An 18,762-nucleotide genomic window follows, 5' to 3' on the forward strand; every position below is an offset into this window, starting at 1 on the left:
TTGCCAAATAAGCAATGATTAAAACTTCATCTGGCAACAAATTAGGAGCTGCACACGGCCACTTGAGGTTAAGTGCCTCCTCTAGGAAGAAGGCTACCCCGACTACAAGGACAATAACAAAGCAAGGAAAAAGACAACACCAGCCTGAGGTTAGAAAGGAGAATAAAAGACCAGGGACTAAATCAAAGAGAGAAGGTCAACTAAAAGTCTTCTATTCAGAAAGAAAAGGTGCCAATGCTTTCATCTCTAAGAAAGGGAGTAAAATGGAACCAAACCATAATTTTTGTATGGAAATATCATAATATAACTAAAACAACCAACAAATGCAAAACAGGGCTGCCTAGCAGCAATCTACACACATCATGATCAACCAAATGAAGAATTGTTTTACAGTAACCTATAGCTGCAGACACCAGTTATAATGGCCTCTACTTATAGTTCACATGCAAAAAAGATCTAAAATTCTAATCGACTTTACCATTGCCAGTGTTTAAACATCATGTAGAATTGAAGCTTCACATGCTATAAACAAATTGCTTACATAGCTTTGTGAAACTTTTGCTTCTGTGCTATTAGTGCTGATGAGGAACTGACTGAAACCTAAAAACTAACTCATTTCTTGATTCACCATACTGATCTTGTATTAGATGGCTATAAATTTAGAATATAAACTGGTAGTCCAATTCCCTTAAAAGGATATCTGTAATTTTCATCATTACAAACCTTTGACGATATTAGTGGTGTCTTGCTGAGCTCAAAGCACTCTGGGGGCAAATACCTGAAAATACATGAGCGGACAAAATCAGGGACAACCACACGTCACAATGTAAACTCAGACTGAATTAGATGAAAAACAAGGACACTAACTTAATGGTGGGTCACAAATGAGACAAGCAAACGAAAATTTATTGACATATTTAAAACAGATTCACGAAAAGTTGAGATACAAGACAGATTATGAACACACAATTATTATAATAATTTTTTGTTATCCAATAACGCACAACCAACATGGTGTCCTAAAATGCTATGGTACCAGAGTAAACATGCAATAGTATTTGAAATTTCAAGAGAATATAATGCAAAGAACAGGAATAGTGCCAGAACTCTCTTACAATGGTATGAATTTGTAAGATTAAACCATAAGTAGTAGGGTCGAGCCACAAAATAAACAGAATGGATTGCCACACATTTAAGAGGGAAGATGAAAGAATTATTTGTATATAGTAAAATTATCTGTCAACTGGTACAAGCAAAATACAAAAAATACAAGATAACTATGCCAATCAAATTACAATAGAAAAGCAAATTCAGGAAGGAAGAATGTAAGACACCTGAAAGAATATAAACACAAATATAAGCCAAAAAGAAAGCAGACATAAAATATCTACACATACTTATGCTAAAGCTCCAAATTTAATCAGTTCATTCCGGAAACCCAATAAATACTGACAGTTAAAGTTTACATATCTGGGAGGCAGAAATCCAATTAACAACTATTCATCTAAAATACATGTTTCAAAGTAATCAATATAAGATCAAACTATTTCTAGATTAGTTAGTGTGAGCATAATCCATTAAGTGGTTATTTTTGGTCTATTCAGTTCAAAATGAGTCTCCAGAAGCTTCGGTTCTTGGAAGCGCTGCAATAATTTACAGTCGTCTATTAGTTAAAAAATGGTCTAAAACCAGATTCAGATAAGATATAGGACATGCCTGTGATGTTAAAGAATGGCCAGCAAGCAGAGTTAGCAACTTGTCATAAGTATAGTTTTCTCCTTATAAAATAATAGTATTGATGATGATCACAGGAGGTAAAAAGAAGTGATCAACAATAATCCAATGGAATCCCGATTGAGTGCAAGAAAACATTAGTCAACTTAGATCTTTTCTTCAAATTCTTAATAGTACTATGTGTTGAACTTCATAATTAGTGTAAGACACCATCAAGGAAGACTTCTTGAGAAAGAGATTAATTTTAAGCAGTTAAATAATCAGGAATCACATACAATTGAGCCACATACACTGTGGAGCACCATGAACATATTTCATTTGGAACTGAAAAATACTTGCTATCTTTAATTCATGGAATAACGCTTATTGTGTGTCTATGTGATGGGAAGAGAGAGGAATAAAGTGCTAAAATAATCAGAAGCCACGCACTCACCAGTATGTTCCAGCTCCCTGGGAAGTCAGTTCCATACCCTGAGATCCAACATCATCTTCCACTATCTTGCTAAGACCAAAATCTGTCACTTTTGCAAAACCAACCTCATCAAAGAGAACATTCCCAGGCTTTAAATCATAATGAATGATTTTTTGAGGTCTCTTGTTCAAATAGACAAGGCCTTGAAATATCTGAACAAATACAATTCTAGCTTCTCTCTCAGGAAGAATAGGTGTTGCTTTAAGGACAGCATCAAGATCCTTCCCTGATCAAAATGCAAGTGAATCACAAAAGTAGCATCAGACTCAAATTGCCTCCTGACTCAAATTTTGAGAAAAATCATCCATACAATTTCATATAAAATCCAGCCCTAGCACTTCAAACAGATAAATTTTTCCTTCACAGTTACATAGAAGACTTAGCCGACCATGAGCTGTGATAACAAAATGCATCCACGGTGAAAAAAATTCCAAAGAGAAAACTAAGAATACGAGCACAGAGAAGAATATCATCCTACTCAATGCAGATCATTGAAGTAAAGAATTGGAATTTAAAGAGAAGAATTTGCCTTTTCCAACAGAACTTTTCAGTCAGAGCAAGGTTGCCAGTGTTCTGCATAGCAGAGCAGACCAGTCTAAATTTGTATCTTGTAGCAATAAGTGAGACTGGTTATTCTCTTACTTTTTGGCTCATATGTCCAGAAATACATACAACTGTAAACTATAAGATAAATATGATGCACCATATCCATGCATATCTAAATAATAAGCATTGGACAAGAGGATAAATGTGTAAGCATCAGGATTTAAGTGCCAATCTTTTTGCTTAAGGCATTTCTAGTAAAATTTAAGAAGTTTGTTGCTTCTCCCTCAGAAGGGAAAATTAGAAGATGTGGAATCTATCATATGGTATGGTCCACAAAGCTATCTGAGAATCCATGGCAACACAAAATAAAGGGAAGGCCCAAGTATCATATTCATGAGTTTCATTGAAATTTAAACCAACGAAGGCAAAAGCAGAAGATAAATGAGGGAGCACTAATCCTATCCTAACATGGCGGAGACACATGTAGAGAACCTATTTCTAGGTTTTCAAACTAGTCATATTTGAGATAAGTGTAATTGTTCATATTACATAAAATGATTGCTTGAGGATTTAAAAATGCGCTAGAGTGAATCAAGATCAGCGGCAGTATCTACACAGAACCTCGTTATTAATGCCACTATGGGATTTTTTTTGTACCTCACCAAGAACTCCTAAGAGGCCTCTGCAAGTGCTTTATCTCTACATTGGAGTGGATGAATTAGTTGCTATCAGTTCTTCTTGACAGATGACTCTGATTACAGTGTAGTACAAATATAGACAATTTACCATGACTGTCACCATAATGACATTCATTGTACAGTCCATGTGATGACAGTGCCCGAGTGCCGATCAAATCATAGCTCAGAACATCACAGGGCTTTTAAACCCGAAAACACAGGCAGGTAAATGAATATAATATAAGCATAACAAGTTGTCCAATTCAGCATAGGTGATTCAATGAAAATGCCGATCAAGGATATGCACATACCACTGCAGTACTCTAGGACGGTGCAGAATGTGTTGTGGTCAATCTCAAAGATGTCCCATAGACGCACGATATGAGGATGGACCAGTGTCTTATGTATGTTGTATTCACGAATAGCATGGCGTATATAACTTTGCTTTTTCTCTTCACTCCATTGAGCATTCAAGCCGTGAAGCTTACACGCAACGTATCTATACTCCACCAGATCAAATGCCTGCTTGAAAGTTCCCACTTCAAATCACTGCAAAACGATATATGCTCACCAATGCCTATAAAGGCAAAATAGAAAACTAGCCATCTCAGTACTAGGCCCCATACCGGTGCCACCCAGTTACTATATCAGTAAATCCAGTACAGAGGCCAATTCGGCGTACCAAATATCAATACACCTCCCGTACCACATATCGGTACTGAACCAGCACGGTATGGTACGCCCCATACAATCTGATTTGATACGGTATGGCATACCATAGGCCCAAGATTGAACCCTGATGAATATGATTACTATGACACAGGTAACCGTGATGGCTCACAGATTTCGTATAATCCATTAAACAAGGTACGGAATTTACCTTGTAAACCTCACTAAAACCTCCCTTCCCAAGAAGGTTCAAGAGAGCATATCGATGGTTAAGAATCTGGAAATTGTTGAAGCGTGATCCATCCTCGTCCCGTATTCGCTTCATTTCACGTAGTAGCCTTCCCTTTTCCACTTCATAACGATCCCTCTCTCTTAGATAATATTCTTCTTCCTAAATAAAATTAGAAAAAAAATAAAGGATGATCAGACATATCATACCAACAAAGAAAAAAGTCAGTACTTTGACGGTATAGCATAGCTTGCAAATAGCAAAATGGAAGAAAATGAACAATATGAAAGAGTTATCATGGCCACATATAGCACACAGGAGCTTACACGTTTGATGCTTGCTAGGCGAGATTTATAAATCTCATCCTGTATAAGGAAATCTTCCTCTGACATACCACTTTCCACATCACTACCATCACCCTTATCTAAAAGAGAGAAGAATTGTAAAATGATATAAATGCGTAAATGACCCTTATGGCTGAGTAAATAAGTTGACATGAAATAATTGTAAAAAGGCTTTCTTATCATTGCATATTAAACATAGAGAAAATAATCATTTGAATAGAAACATTGTATCCTAGAGCCAAATAGGTCAACAAATAGTAATTATTTGAAAGAAGAGACTTGTATCATAAAATCAGATCAACTCTATAATACAGCCAAACAGAGATGATGTGGTTCTAGAGATCAGACCGTCAAGTATCAGTGAATATCTTTGGCATGAGCACATAAGATCAACTTATTGGTGGTGTAATGTTCCATCACAAGGACAATCATATTACCATTATTTGGAGCAACGAAAAGTGGAAAACCTAACACCATATAGATATTTTTTTGTAAAACTACGATCCGAGAAAAATGCAAGTGAGCATATGCATATTGAAAATCAAGTTATTCAATCACCAGCAGCAAAAAATGCAATTCTGGATCTTGGAATCCCCAGCTTTTTGACTGGCGTCTATGCATCTATAAACATGTACAATGATGAGTTGCTAGGAAAGGGGAAAACAGATCTAACATGGCCATAAACAACAAGCTTATCCCAACTAGCTCAGTAATCTTAGTTCATTTGAGACGAGAACTTCATCTTCTATCACCACTGCAGCTTTTCCAAATCCTTTCACAAAATTTTTATGAGAGATCTAATCGCTACAAAACAACAAAGTAACAAAGCCAATGAGCTCTGGAGTTGAACTGACTTGCCTTGGTATAATAATAGTGATCACTGTATCAAAATACAGCTAATTAGCCAATAGGACGGGCAATGTGCGGATTTCTCATTACTATAGCAACTTGCAAACATTTGACATCAGTTGGTGAGGCTTACTAACTATATCAAGTAGAGAAGGATCTTGTACTTCAACAAATGCAAGAAAGCTATGAGCTTTTTCATCTAATGCATCTATGCATATGGCCACTCCCTTTTTTAACTACCCTCAAAAATTTTACATTGCAAGGTACACTAAAATGGGTGCATGAGACATGAGCATACGCAGTTATGCACACTATGAAAATACATGCCTCGCCAATTCAGAGATGAAATCAGTTGCATGAACATAAAAGAGAGCTAAAAAAAACAAAGCAACAAATTGGTAAGGAGGAACTTTACCATGTTGTCGTTTTTTAAGCGATTTTCGGTGCCTCTCAATAGCCTCTTTCATCTCCAGCAAAGATCTCTACATGTGGAATAAAAAAACATCATATGTCACATTTTTATGTGAAATGCACAAGAACACCTACATGGCCAGGTGATGAAAATTGTGCACTAAGATTTTATGCAAGAAAAGCTACACTTGGCCTAAACCAGTTCATATATGCATAATATATACAAATAGCCAATAAAGTTGAGGAAATCCAATACATTTTGTCAATGGTAGAAATACATATTTACATCACTATTACATAACAAAAATGATCATGAGTTTAATATTATCAAACTTCACTGTATGTGCAATTCAAATGCAGTAAACCAGCGGTCATGCGGACATAATAAACAGCTAAACGTGCAGATGCTGTTTCCATATAAGCATCTAAATATATAGCCATCATGCAGGTGAGTCTCATTTAAGTAATTCGATAAGTCCAATCATAAGATCATGTAGATGCATATTTTTATGTTTAATAAGAACCAAAAATTCTATACAACAGCCAAACACTGACAATTCTGTGCCATGGTCAATCGAAATATGGCCCATTGTATCAAGGAATGTACTAACCAGTTCCAAGTAACATGACTGGCAGACCTTGCATGGTAACATGCAAATGTCATTCAGCTCTCAAGACCAGACAAAAAGCATAATACGCAAAGCAATCTTGTTCATCGCATTATACAGATAAAAGATGGAAGTAAATATTTATGTACATATGGTGAATCTCAGATTTTCTACTAAAGAAAAAACTTACAAGATGAGAATTAAGATCCTTCAATGCCTGACCATCCTCCCATGTCTCAGAAATAACAGTCCCAGCTCTGCAGTTTAAAAGAGAACATATTGTTTTTTTCAGAAAAAGCAGGACCAAGAGAGCATGTCACGAAACAAAGAAAATGGAATATGATCACCATAAATCCTCCATGATGCACATGGATGCTGGGGGCATAAAATTGACAAAGAAAATGGCTGCTCAACAAGGGAATTCCCAAACTTCAAATACAGTGATACAGGTTTATATATTTACATACATAAAATTGTCAGGCACATGTATACTCAAAATATGTTTTATTATGTATGCCCATTATATACACTGATATGTACCAAAAGTAATGACTTGTTTGCTTTCAAACTAATTATTTATATTTGGTTACAGGGAAAAAAAGTAAAAGCAAAAAATAAAAAACTTAATTGCAACCATGAGATCGAGTTATTTAATAGGTTCAACTAAATTACAATTGGAGCATAACAAGATAACATCATAACATGTTCATTATAAACCAACACTGGCATTAGCTCAAGAACTAGATCAGCGATTGTTGTCAGTTCCATTACTAATTTGAAATATGCCTTGCTATGAAGCACATCTCAATAATTGAATGGCATGCTCTTTTACAATCACCATTCCAGATAATAAATTTAGATTGGTAATGGATATTCTACTTCACAACCTAATGCCACCATACAACATATACACATGTTAGACATGGGTCAAAAACTGTCATGGACAAAACAGATTAACATATCATTTACATGCTTGTGCAAGTGTGGAGTTAGCACATGAATGATGTGTGTTTTATGTGCTGTCAGGAGTTTGTCACTAGATAGATTACATCCAACTGCACCGGCTCCGGGGAAAGAATGAGTTTAAGACAGTCGGAGAACTTCAGGTTTTAGAATGTGAACCTCTTACAGGGAATCATGCTCATGAACAGGATTAGTGAAAAATAACAAAGACAAACCAACATTATTGTAAAGTTCAAAAGTTTGAATATTGCAGAACAAGTGAAATGATATATTAGTCTAAACAAGCGTGATTTATGTCATCTAGCAGATGAATTAGTCATCAGGTATCGGACCTTGGAGAACTGAGAGAAATATGTTTCCTAGTTGCTTTTAAGTTACTCAATGTATGCAAAAAAATCAAATAAAATGTTCTCAGCATTGGTTAAAGCAGATCTGGTAGATCATTTGACAAATTGATGGTGGCATGCCTTACCGAGAAATGTCTTTAATTATTAATAGATATTGTGCTGCCTTATTCCGCACATCCACATATAGATCTCACGTAAATTTACAAGATTAACATAGCATTTGTTGAGGTACCCACATAAATCATCCTCCAACCTCAACCAACCTAGTTTACATGATCTGCAAAGTCAATATAAGGACACGGTTAATTTTAGCAAGATTGACAATGATGGTTTTCCTATGAACTCATATGTTTCCTAGACTCAGCTCTTACTTGTTGCTAACCATCTATTTGATTGGGAATGGGAGTATACTTATGAGAAACATCCTCAATGATGTGCTCGATGGAGTGAAAAATCACTCAGCTTCTGCAGCACTCTTTCAACTTTTCATTTTTCCCGTCCGGATTATTAGATACTTGTAATGGCCTTGAGAGGGGACCTCTCACTAAGATATTTTTTTTTGTTTCTACCCCTTCATGAGAGCTCTGAGGGGTTTTTTCTTTTCTTTTCCTAACTTCTTGAGTTTATACTTTCTGTATTTTCTTCCATTAGTTATTTATTTTCATTTCAATTCCTTGGGGTGTAAACAACATCTGTTGTGCCAGTACCTGGCCCTGGACCGGTTGCCTGGAAGCACGGGTTGGTACGGCCCCACGTCGTGCCATGTCGGCCCTGTACCGACACAATAAAGGCGAGGGAGAGGGAGAACGAGAGAGAGAAAAAGAGAGAGAAGGAGGCCGAGGGAGGCCGGCGGAGAGCCAGCGGAGCACCGGGGAGCCGCCGTGCGGAGGCGGAGGCCAGGGATTTGCGGAGGCGGGGCTCCACCTCTGGTCCCCTGTTTCATTCGAAACAAGGGCCCGGAGGGGAAGCCCCGCCTCCACGACCTCCGCCTTCTCCGCACGGAGGCTCCTCGGCCTCCGTCGGCCGACCCCGGTCGGCCTCTCTCTTCCTTCTCCTTCCCTCTCCTGCTCTCTCTCTCTTCCTCTTTTTCCTTCTCCTTTTCCTCATCCGTCGCCGGTCTTGGTTTCATTGCCAGAACCGTCCTGGCCCACCGCCAGTACGGCTTGGGATGCTCCAAATCGGGCGGTTTGGGACGATTCCCCCGACCATGGGTGTAAACCATATTTCTGTTGATTGTTAATGAAATTTACCGCCCTCGATATCCATCTTGTATATTACATCACTTGGATAATTTTGATAACATTTCCAATCTAATAACCTCCATGAGCAGTATCCTTTATAATTATTCCAGCTAAAACACTTTCTACTGTAAATGCTTAGAATGATCTTTTATATGATGGTTTCAACTTTCAAGCATGCTTGGCTTCCCAATCAATTCAAAGCATTGCCCTTATTAGAGAGAGAGAGGAGGACTAGAACCCGAAACATTCAAGAGCTGCCCTTAAGCCACTTATTTATTGAAAAGTGGTCATGGGATTATATAATACATTTAGTGTACAACAAAAATGGAAGAAACTACAAACTAAAATGGTACAAAATACCCAATAGGCAAGCAGCAAACAGAACAATGATACAATAACATCAACACAGTCACCACCGATTTCATGTATATCTGTTTTAAAAGCGCAAAGAGTAGTTGATCAAATACACGAACATTCCTATGAGGATGTAATCGAAGGCAAAGAAGGAAGATTTCGTGAGACTCTGCAAAATCAAGAACACTTCCTACTCATCCAAATAGAAAGTGATGCATGTGTATGAGCAGAAAAAAAAAATGCATCTTGTCATGGCCTTAATATTTTCTTGCATTAACAAGACTTCAGAATCTCCCACCATGAAGCAATGCAAAATTACTTTCAAAACTAAATCAATCTTTCTTTCATAGGGAACTATATCCAGAACATAATGTTGACAATACAGGTGTGGTATCATACAAGAAAGGATGAACTACAAAGAAAATAACAACATGAATTCCAAGTGATATGTACACTACTCAAAAAGTTTGAAACTCTTTATTCATCATCAATTGAAGTGAATGTATTGGAAAAGGACCAACCCTCACTCCAAAATCATCATTAATCGGAACAAAGGTTTAAAGTCCTAGTCAAGGTACGAGTATCTACTAGGGGCCATATTACTTAGTACGGTACCAAAACTTGGGGCGCATTGGCATCCCAAAGTGTACTAAACACCTTTTATTCATTATTCTTATCATTCTTTAGGGCATAAATTAGGTTTAGATGAGGTTTTAATGTTTTTGCCTTTGTTTTTTTATTATTATATCTTCCAAGATTCACTATACGGTACCTTACTTGAATGGTATGGTACAATAGATTTTGTACCAACACAGGCAAGGTTTTAAATACCATGATACAAGGTTGTTTTGGTTTTTGCATAGAATGAGTTGCCCCATGTATCAGCACTTGGGTTGATGGATGTTCCTATCACATCCCGATTCATTTCTCAACTCATCTCGTCCCAATACTGAGCACACTGTCCTATACACTTAGGAAGGTGGGATGCCCCACCATTTCACTGGTATTTAAGACCTTGGATATGAGGTTGAAGGTCCTTTTACCATGCTCAACCATTGTGCTACTTGAAATTGGATAGTTGAGAGTCAGTACAACACAAACCGAGCATAACAGGTTGGTTCCACCCGATATAGGCCGATTCGGCCTATGCACCATATTAAACCTCGGCATGGTGCTGGTACCTTATTGCTATGGTACAATACACTCGGTATGGTCAGTGCGACAACCCATGTTTTCTTCCTTTCTTTTCCCTCTCTTTCTCCCTTCCCTATTCCTCCTCTCCTCTCCTTGTTCCCCACCGAAAAAAGGCACTAGGTGCTTTTTCTACACATCTTGGTTAATATCAACCAATACCAAATGGTGTCAATCCACATCCTGGTTGGTACTGGTTGGTTCCAAGCAATACCAACTAGGGAAACCTGTATAAAGGGATTGGTTCTCAGGTGTGTCATAGTCCCAAGACCCAATTAGTCAACATCTTGATCCATGATGCCCCGTACAATTCGGTATTGACTAGGACTTGAACCTTGATCAAAACTCAAACTAAGTTGCAATACAAATAAAGCATGAATATTCTATGGGTTCCACCTATAGTAAACACACATACTTTCATGAACCCAAACAGCTCAGTATTCATGTAAAAGACAATAAGTCTGCTCAAGACAAGTTAGTAAAATGGCAAGAGAGGTTGTATCTCTTTGAAGACTTAACATTACTTGTAAAATATCTCACAAAAATTTGTCCCATACTGCAAGGAAATTTGTAGCGCATTTCCAAGTCCTCCCCTAGCCTTCTATGGTAGATGATAAAGCCTAAAAAATGATGATCTCACATACATTAACTATAACCACAACCATGGTCACCTAAGGATTTATTGTAGTGCTATACAGTTCATAGAATATGAAACAATGGGTGATTATAGAAAGTCTTTTAAAGATCTTATTCAATTGACTTCTTGGTTTTCAATTTTAATTTGTCTCCTCATCTTTGTACTTGTAGCTCTCTCCTAGTGTACTCATAATATTCACTTTATATATCTTGATGATTTTGAATTATATTATCAATAAAACTTTTCTAAGATCAAAATAAACATGAATATTAAAATTACTAAATTGATTAAAAGGCCTTTTCCCATCCTATGCTATGCAAATTAACGTATAAGGCAAGCACAAATCATGAGTTGTTAGCATAAACAAAATCAAAAGGAAAACACAACTGTAACCAAAGAGCTCATCCAACTTGAACAAATAATGGCAAGATCTGTTGTGCCGGAACCAAGGCCCGAACTAGTTGCCCGACAGCACGGGTTGGTACGCCCCCGTACCGTTCCATGTCGGGCCCGTACCGACACAGTAGAGGAGGCGGGGGAGAGAGAGAACGGAAAAGAGAAAAAGTGAGAGAGAGAAGGGGGAAAGAGGGAGGGAGAGAGGTGGGCGACGAAGGGCTGTCGAGCCGCACGGAGGAGACAAAGTCCCTCCGCCTCCTTTGCGCGGCTCGCCAGCCTCCACGGCCCTCCGCCGGCCGGCCTCCACCTCCCTCTCTCTTCCTTCGTCTCCCTCTCCCTTCCTTCCTCGCTCTCTCTCTTTTCCTCTAGTTCCTTTTCCTTCTCCCCCTCCGTCGATGGCTTTTCGTTTCGGTTGCCAAAACCGTTCCAGTCCACTACCGGTACAGCTCGATACGCCCCAAACCGCCTGGTTTGGAACAGTTCCGCCGACCATGAATGATAGTATTTTTCAATATTTCAAAAGTTAGATCCTTTGGTTTCCTTAGTCTCTACGTATAGAAACAAAGTTAACCCATAAAAAATGATAAGATAATTGAAGCAAACAGTAACTGGGAAAACCACAAGCAAAAATAGAAAGGACAAAGAATAAAGTTGTTTTACCAGACCAATAATCTTCAGTGAATTCACATGTTCAAAAATCAAAAATCTTATTCTATTCCTATTCTAATCATGAAGCTGGGATTTATTCAAAAACTAGAAGGTTGTAGGTCACAGCTTTTACCATACATAAAACTTTACTGATAAAATTCCATCTTGATTACACTGATAATATTCCATCTTGATATCAATTTGATGAAAACTCCAAATGGAAAAAAAAAAAACTAAGTTTCATTTGAATATTGCTTTAAATTCTCCGGTCCACATCTGTTGTCTTGTATTCCCTGATTAAAAAGCAAACCTTGGTAATCTACCTGATAACACCAACATTCCCAAGCCTCAAAGATTCCTGTCGTATCTTCATTCTTGCTTCCTGCCTCTCAGCTTTTGAAACAGATATCAGCAAATCGGATAGCACTTTTATCCGCTGCATTGAATAACAAAATCATTGCAACATGAGTTATGTAAAGGATTGCAGCAGTAATCTGATAGACTAATTTCTGAATTAGAAAATTTATTTTTTTTCAGAGTTAGAGAAATTAGATTGATATATAGCATATCCAAATGTTTTGTCTTTTGAATACGTGAAAAAAAAAATAAAACATAACACCAAGATAATTTAATATATCATCTGTACCAAACTATCTGATGATTCTGATCAGATGATGGAAAAGACAAGCGTTTGTCGTGTCAAATGGTACAGTAAGAATCCTAAATATCATAGAGACTCACTAGCAAAATATACCGTCAGGTATGAAGAACAAATATGTTTTCTCATTACACGTATATTTAATCTGTTTCAGTGTTTATTCTAAGACAAGCATCCAATGATGCTACAAGTTTGTCACATAAATAGGGCAATGTGAATAAGCAATTTCATTCCATAATAAATTTCCTTCAGTAATTTCTACTGCAAGTCCCTGCTACTAATAACCATTGAATTACTTGAACAGTTCTTTGAATATTAGCTCCCGCATTTTAAGACTACGAAAATATAAAGCTCCGATCAAAGTGCCAAGCGTCAAGCCCATGTCGATGGTGACCAAGCAGAATACATGCTCTGCTGAGCAGTGCCAGTCATGTGCCCAATGGCATGCCAAGGCTCACAGTTCCATGTTGGATCATAACTGTCTGTGTCAGTGCACGCCTGTCTGCCTGTGTGTGTCAGCAGGAATGCACTGGCATGGATCGATACAAACCAACATGGACTGAACCCCATGATATATAGAGGTACATAACCCTATACCCCTATATTTGTCGCATCTAGACCTTATATCTGTCATGTAAGTAGCTCAAAGATCTGTTGGATTATTGCAATGCCTGCTTGTTTTACTTGAACCAACCTTAAAAAACACATGCCACCTTACTTTTGAAAGAGATGCCCACCTTACCGAGTGTCAGTACGGTACGAGACTACGAGGTGTACCGAGTGTCAGTACGGTACGAGATTGCGTAGCATACCGAGTGTTAGTACAGTACGAGATTGCGTAGTGTAACGGTTCGGTACCGGTACGGTATGGTACGTCTGGTATGGTATGGAACCGACCGGTACAACAAACCTTACTAATAACTAGATGAGGCCTCATGGTCAATCTTATCCATAGATAATGTAGTATTAAAAGTGAATAAAACGAGCATTAATGCAGGTTGTGGAAGAAGTTTAGAGGATGGAAGTCTAATATTAGCATAGCCCGAAACATATGGGACTAACATAAAAGTGAAGCTTCAGAAAATACTAAAGACTAAAAGGTACCTCAAAACAGCTCTTCTTAACAAGACCTATATGGTATTGGAATAAATAAGATGACAGGCGAGGATATTTGAAGTCAACAGTGGAGTCAATCAATATAAAGATGCAATCATAGTCAAGACTCAAGATTGGCAATGGTGGAAAGTTATGCAGTGATATATGGTTAAAGTTATTGCAAAGCATTGACCAACTTAGGGTGTGAGGTTGAATCATGCCTGCTATAAGGTTACTTTACCTAGTTCATATTAACCAGTTCAATGGTATCTAGCACATATAAATATGAATTTTGATATTCAACAGCTGGACTTGCAATGTATGATAAGAAGAATCTGTCATAATTACAATTAGTTCATGAAATACAACCTTAATATTCATCTGCTGGTCACGCTCTTTAAGATCTTTCATTTCCTGTGAATGTCAAGAAGACAGACGCAACTAAGTCACAGAAGCCAATCATTTAGCCTTTATTAGAATTTGGAATCAAAAACTTACTACCTTCTCCAACTGGCAATTAAGTTGCTGATAATCTGCTGCTTCCTGACATGATTTACTTAGCTCCTCCTCCAACGATGCAATCTTCCTTTGTAACAATGATATCTCTTCCTGTTCAGCCAACATGAGATTATTAAGTTAAAAAAATAAATTAAACATGGCAAAGTAAAGAGAACAAGCAGAAAATGAACCTCAAGTAGAAAATCAATAGTATACCAATAGAAGAAGGAATTTTACATATACATGAAAGTATATGAGCAGTTGCAGTTACAACAAAACAATCAGATGTTCAAGTTTGTTGATCTGATTTGAAGTATTACTCATATGTGCTGTACTTATTCCAAAGGTGACAACTTTTTTTATTATCCCTATTACTTTGGAGTGGAATGTCTTCCTCAGAGTAACATTTGCACTTCCAATGGTGCATGTAATGCATTGTGAAAAACCAAATAGCCCATGTCATTAGATGTTCTATGATACCAGTCAAAACTATGAAGTGATAACTATCAGGTGGGCATTACTTGGTTATGATTTTAGGTTTGGTTATGTAAAACATAAAAAATAATCATACATGCACAACGCACTTTGATAGGCATGTATTTGAGCATGCAAGGTGTATGCATGCATGCACTGGTATATATTTAGATATGTACAAGACATAAAATCAACATGCATACGTATGCGAGGATGCACATTCAAAAGTATGAAAAAACACACAAGTTCATATAACAAATATGTAAACAAGTGCATTCCACACAACATGTACATCAACCTAAAAAAACAATGATAAGAGTCTGACATGTTACATAAACAAATATCAAAATTGCAAAATCTTGTAACTACTTAAGATACATCAAATATCAAAATCTCGTAGCAAGATAGAGTACCTGTAAAGCAGCCCTCTCATCATGGCCCAGGTGCACTCTCGACCAATTTTCCTGCCAAAAAAAGATATATATTGCCAATGCTACTTATTGCAAAGTGCCCTTGCATGAAGTGACAACCAAAAAAATAGAAAAATTAAACAACAACTGCAAAAGTAAAGAGTCAATTTTATTTCCTTCTTTGGTGCAAGCAGCTAAGTGTCAATAGGATCACATGGTATAAAAGTGCTAATATTATATTCCTTTTCCAATGATTGGCCTGAGCCCCCACTTTATTTGTTTTAGTTCTATAATTTCTCACAGTCAAATATGGAGACAAGAGCCCAGACAATTGTCAGCATTTGATTTGTCCGCTTGATGATGGAATATGATTTTGTAATGGATACTGTTCAATATTTGTTATGAAAATGGTTATATAGTGGTTAAAATTCATAAGTATGAATAGAGAGGTGTAACCTAGGTGTTACGAAAAGGCATGAGCCTTACGTTGCAACATGTAAGCATAACAAATTGCCCTAAAGGCTTGCCCTTGGAAGAGGTCCCAGGTTCAAATCCTAGGTCTTGCTCAAAAAAAGATGTAAGCTTCACATATTTTTATAAAAAATAAAGCAACGGCGTACTATTGCTGTCCAAACTTAGTTCCTTCGCCATCGGTGATGAATATTCCAAATGTGAACAAACTCAGAGAACTTTCAACAGTCACCAACTTTCAATTTCATCAAAATTTTTCTGAAAAACTAACTCAAGCCTAGACCTTGCTTCCAAATTGTCCAGATTGTCTTAATTTAAACAACATAACCAGTAAAGTATTCTCTGAAAAAAGTAACCAGTAAGGTAAGTCTCCATAGTCCATATATACTCTCTAAGTTTTAAATAGGACATTCTCTTGCCTAAAATTGCTTTGTACAAGAATCCAACTCAAAGAGGACTGTTATCAAACTGGTGCCTGGGAGCCAGCAGTAGGATATTGCAGACCCTGATAAACCATATTTTAATGTTAAAATCAATCCAACATTGATAGCATAGTTTATGTTGGTTAAGTAATCCACGCCTACATATCACAAGAATTTGCACCTCTTTTTATCACCTTTACATTCTCATCCTGTAGTTTCCTTTCATAACTTGACTGTCTTAATAGTTAATTCCCATCAAAAGTTGAATTTAGTATGCCACAGTCTGTGGCGTATCTTGCCCCTATTGCTTCCCTTTCCCACCATATTGCCTGTTGCCCCTGCACAAGGTATCCTTATCCACCACATCACACTGCTTCTTTGTATTAAATCCTTCCAAAGGTTACTTTTAGTGGACATTCTGATTTTCAGAATTAACCCAATCAACATCAACATCCAAGCATTTTCCTATCAAATATGAAGTCAGCTATAGAACATGACTAAGTTGAGAAGGTTCCACGGAAATATTTTCCAACAACCTTAAATAAGAAGATGCAACAAATCCTACTATCATTACCCTTCTAGCCAATGTCTCACCACTCTGGACTGAAGTCTGGCTATCAGAGAAGCAATAAAGGAACCATCATTAGACATTTCAATACATCAAATTTGATAACATTGTTCTTAACAAAATTTCTAGCTCAAGTATAAAAATAGATTCACTTAATCGTTATTTGAAACATTTTTCCAATACATAAATAAAAAACAGTAATTATCAATCTTTCACTTATACAAATATATGTTCAAAGAACTAGTAGATAGCGACCATTAAATGGAACACCGCTTTAACAAATCAAACAAGTTACCATAGACTTTAATGGCCAAATATATCACAGGAATCCAGCATAAGTGAAATTTGGTGGCTCCTCCTGGGAGGCTCCATTTAATTTCCAGAAGAAAACAACATAAAGAGTATTGAAAATTTCTCATTATTGGTAAGAAAATTGTAGAAAAAAACCGAAGTGAAAGAAATGCCAATCTACTATGTTCTGCCAAAATTGCCACCTCATTGAGAAACCCCTTAGAGAAAATTTTGGGCCTTTTTTAAAAAATTTTCTACTTTTTTCAGTACAACCAAGAAGAAGAAGAAGAAGATTCCTTCCTAACTAATTTTCTTTTCCATTACTTTATCAACAACCAAAAAGGGTTATTAACAAGTATAGAGAGAAGGAGGGGGGGGGGGGGGGGACATCAATCAATTACGACAGTCTTTTCTTATATGATAAATCATAAAAAAATATTATGGACAGAATGGTGCATATAAGACCAAACATTTGCATCATCAAGAAGGAAGCAATAAAATACTAAGCAAAAGAATGTGATCCATGAGAATCTGAGTTCACAAGTGTCTCAAAATGCATACCTTGTGTGACAACTTCTCAAGCTGTCCATTAGATGATACTATTGACGAATTTGATACGGATCGTATTTGATCAGTAGCCTTCGAGCCACGCCCTCTGCCTGCTACAGCACGACCCCTACCACGACCTTGTCTTTTCCTATTTGAGTCATCCGAACTTGGTTTGATGTCAATGGAATCTGTAGCCTTTGCCCTTTCATCAGTTGCTCCCTGAATTATCCTCATTATTAACTTTTACTAAAACTAAACAAACAAATAGAACACAGCATCTAAATTTAAAAAATAAAAGCAAACTTATGGCAACAATTTATTAAGGCATATTCAGCTAGTAATAAAGGATTTTGGAGCCCCCACTATAAGCAGGTGATATGTACTTGTGCATTTGTTACTATCACTACAAATAAATCATATTTGTTGTTCATCTTCTCTTTTCGCAAATTTACTTATGTCTTTCCGAAATGTTATATTAAAGTGACATATATCCTAACAAAATTTTAAATAGTAAAGACATAATAAATACCAAAAGACAAGGTGAATATTAGAAATCCCACTACATAGTCAAAACAAACAAGGAGAAATCAGCAAATTCAAAACTGACCTTAAACTTAAATCATTAGAAGTTTAGTATGAATTTTATTGCTATCCATAATGCACCTTCTCTGTTCAACACTTCATAGTTCCAATGTTTGTCGTACCGCCCCAAACTGCCCAGTTCAGGATGTATAGACCCATACTAGGTTGGAAATTCTATGCAGACACTTTTTAAGCCGGTACAAGGCTACAAGCCCCGTACCAACCCGTACCAATCCATATCGGCCAGTATCGCCCAAAACTAAGGTGCATACCGTAATGGATAGATTACCGAACCGACTCGAACCAGACGGTTTAGCTTGTGCCGATCCATATCAAAGCTAGCTCAAGATAGTTTAGCCTTCCTCGACCCCCTCTATTCACCTTCGAAAGCTCTTCCGATGATTTCATCCGTATGCTCATTCACTCAT

The 18,762-nt window shown here is 37.1% G+C and overlaps 1 protein-coding gene across 1 annotated transcript in view; it reads right to left on the minus strand.

Annotated features, from left to right (window-relative positions):
• The window catches only part of LOC103707239 (serine/threonine-protein kinase TOUSLED), a 30,118-nt gene that overhangs the window by 5,236 nt on the left and 6,120 nt on the right, over positions 1–18,762 (minus strand). The window contains exons 3-14 of the mRNA XM_008791647.4: positions 17,765–17,971; positions 15,455–15,505; positions 14,571–14,678; positions 14,439–14,483; positions 12,640–12,752; positions 6,730–6,796; positions 5,936–6,002; positions 4,654–4,751; positions 4,310–4,489; positions 3,741–3,951; positions 2,168–2,432; positions 724–778 (exon numbers count right to left, since the gene is read on the minus strand). Coding sequence (XP_008789869.2) covers positions 724–778; positions 2,168–2,432; positions 3,741–3,951; positions 4,310–4,489; positions 4,654–4,751; positions 5,936–6,002; positions 6,730–6,796; positions 12,640–12,752; positions 14,439–14,483; positions 14,571–14,678; positions 15,455–15,505; positions 17,765–17,971 — 1,467 coding nt within the window. The remainder of the gene's footprint in view (positions 1–723; positions 779–2,167; positions 2,433–3,740; positions 3,952–4,309; positions 4,490–4,653; positions 4,752–5,935; positions 6,003–6,729; positions 6,797–12,639; positions 12,753–14,438; positions 14,484–14,570; positions 14,679–15,454; positions 15,506–17,764; positions 17,972–18,762) is intronic.

Source organism: Phoenix dactylifera, chromosome 8 (assembly GCF_009389715.1).
Source record: "Phoenix dactylifera cultivar Barhee BC4 chromosome 8, palm_55x_up_171113_PBpolish2nd_filt_p, whole genome shotgun sequence".
Classification (NCBI taxonomy): domain Eukaryota; kingdom Viridiplantae; phylum Streptophyta; class Magnoliopsida; order Arecales; family Arecaceae; genus Phoenix; species Phoenix dactylifera.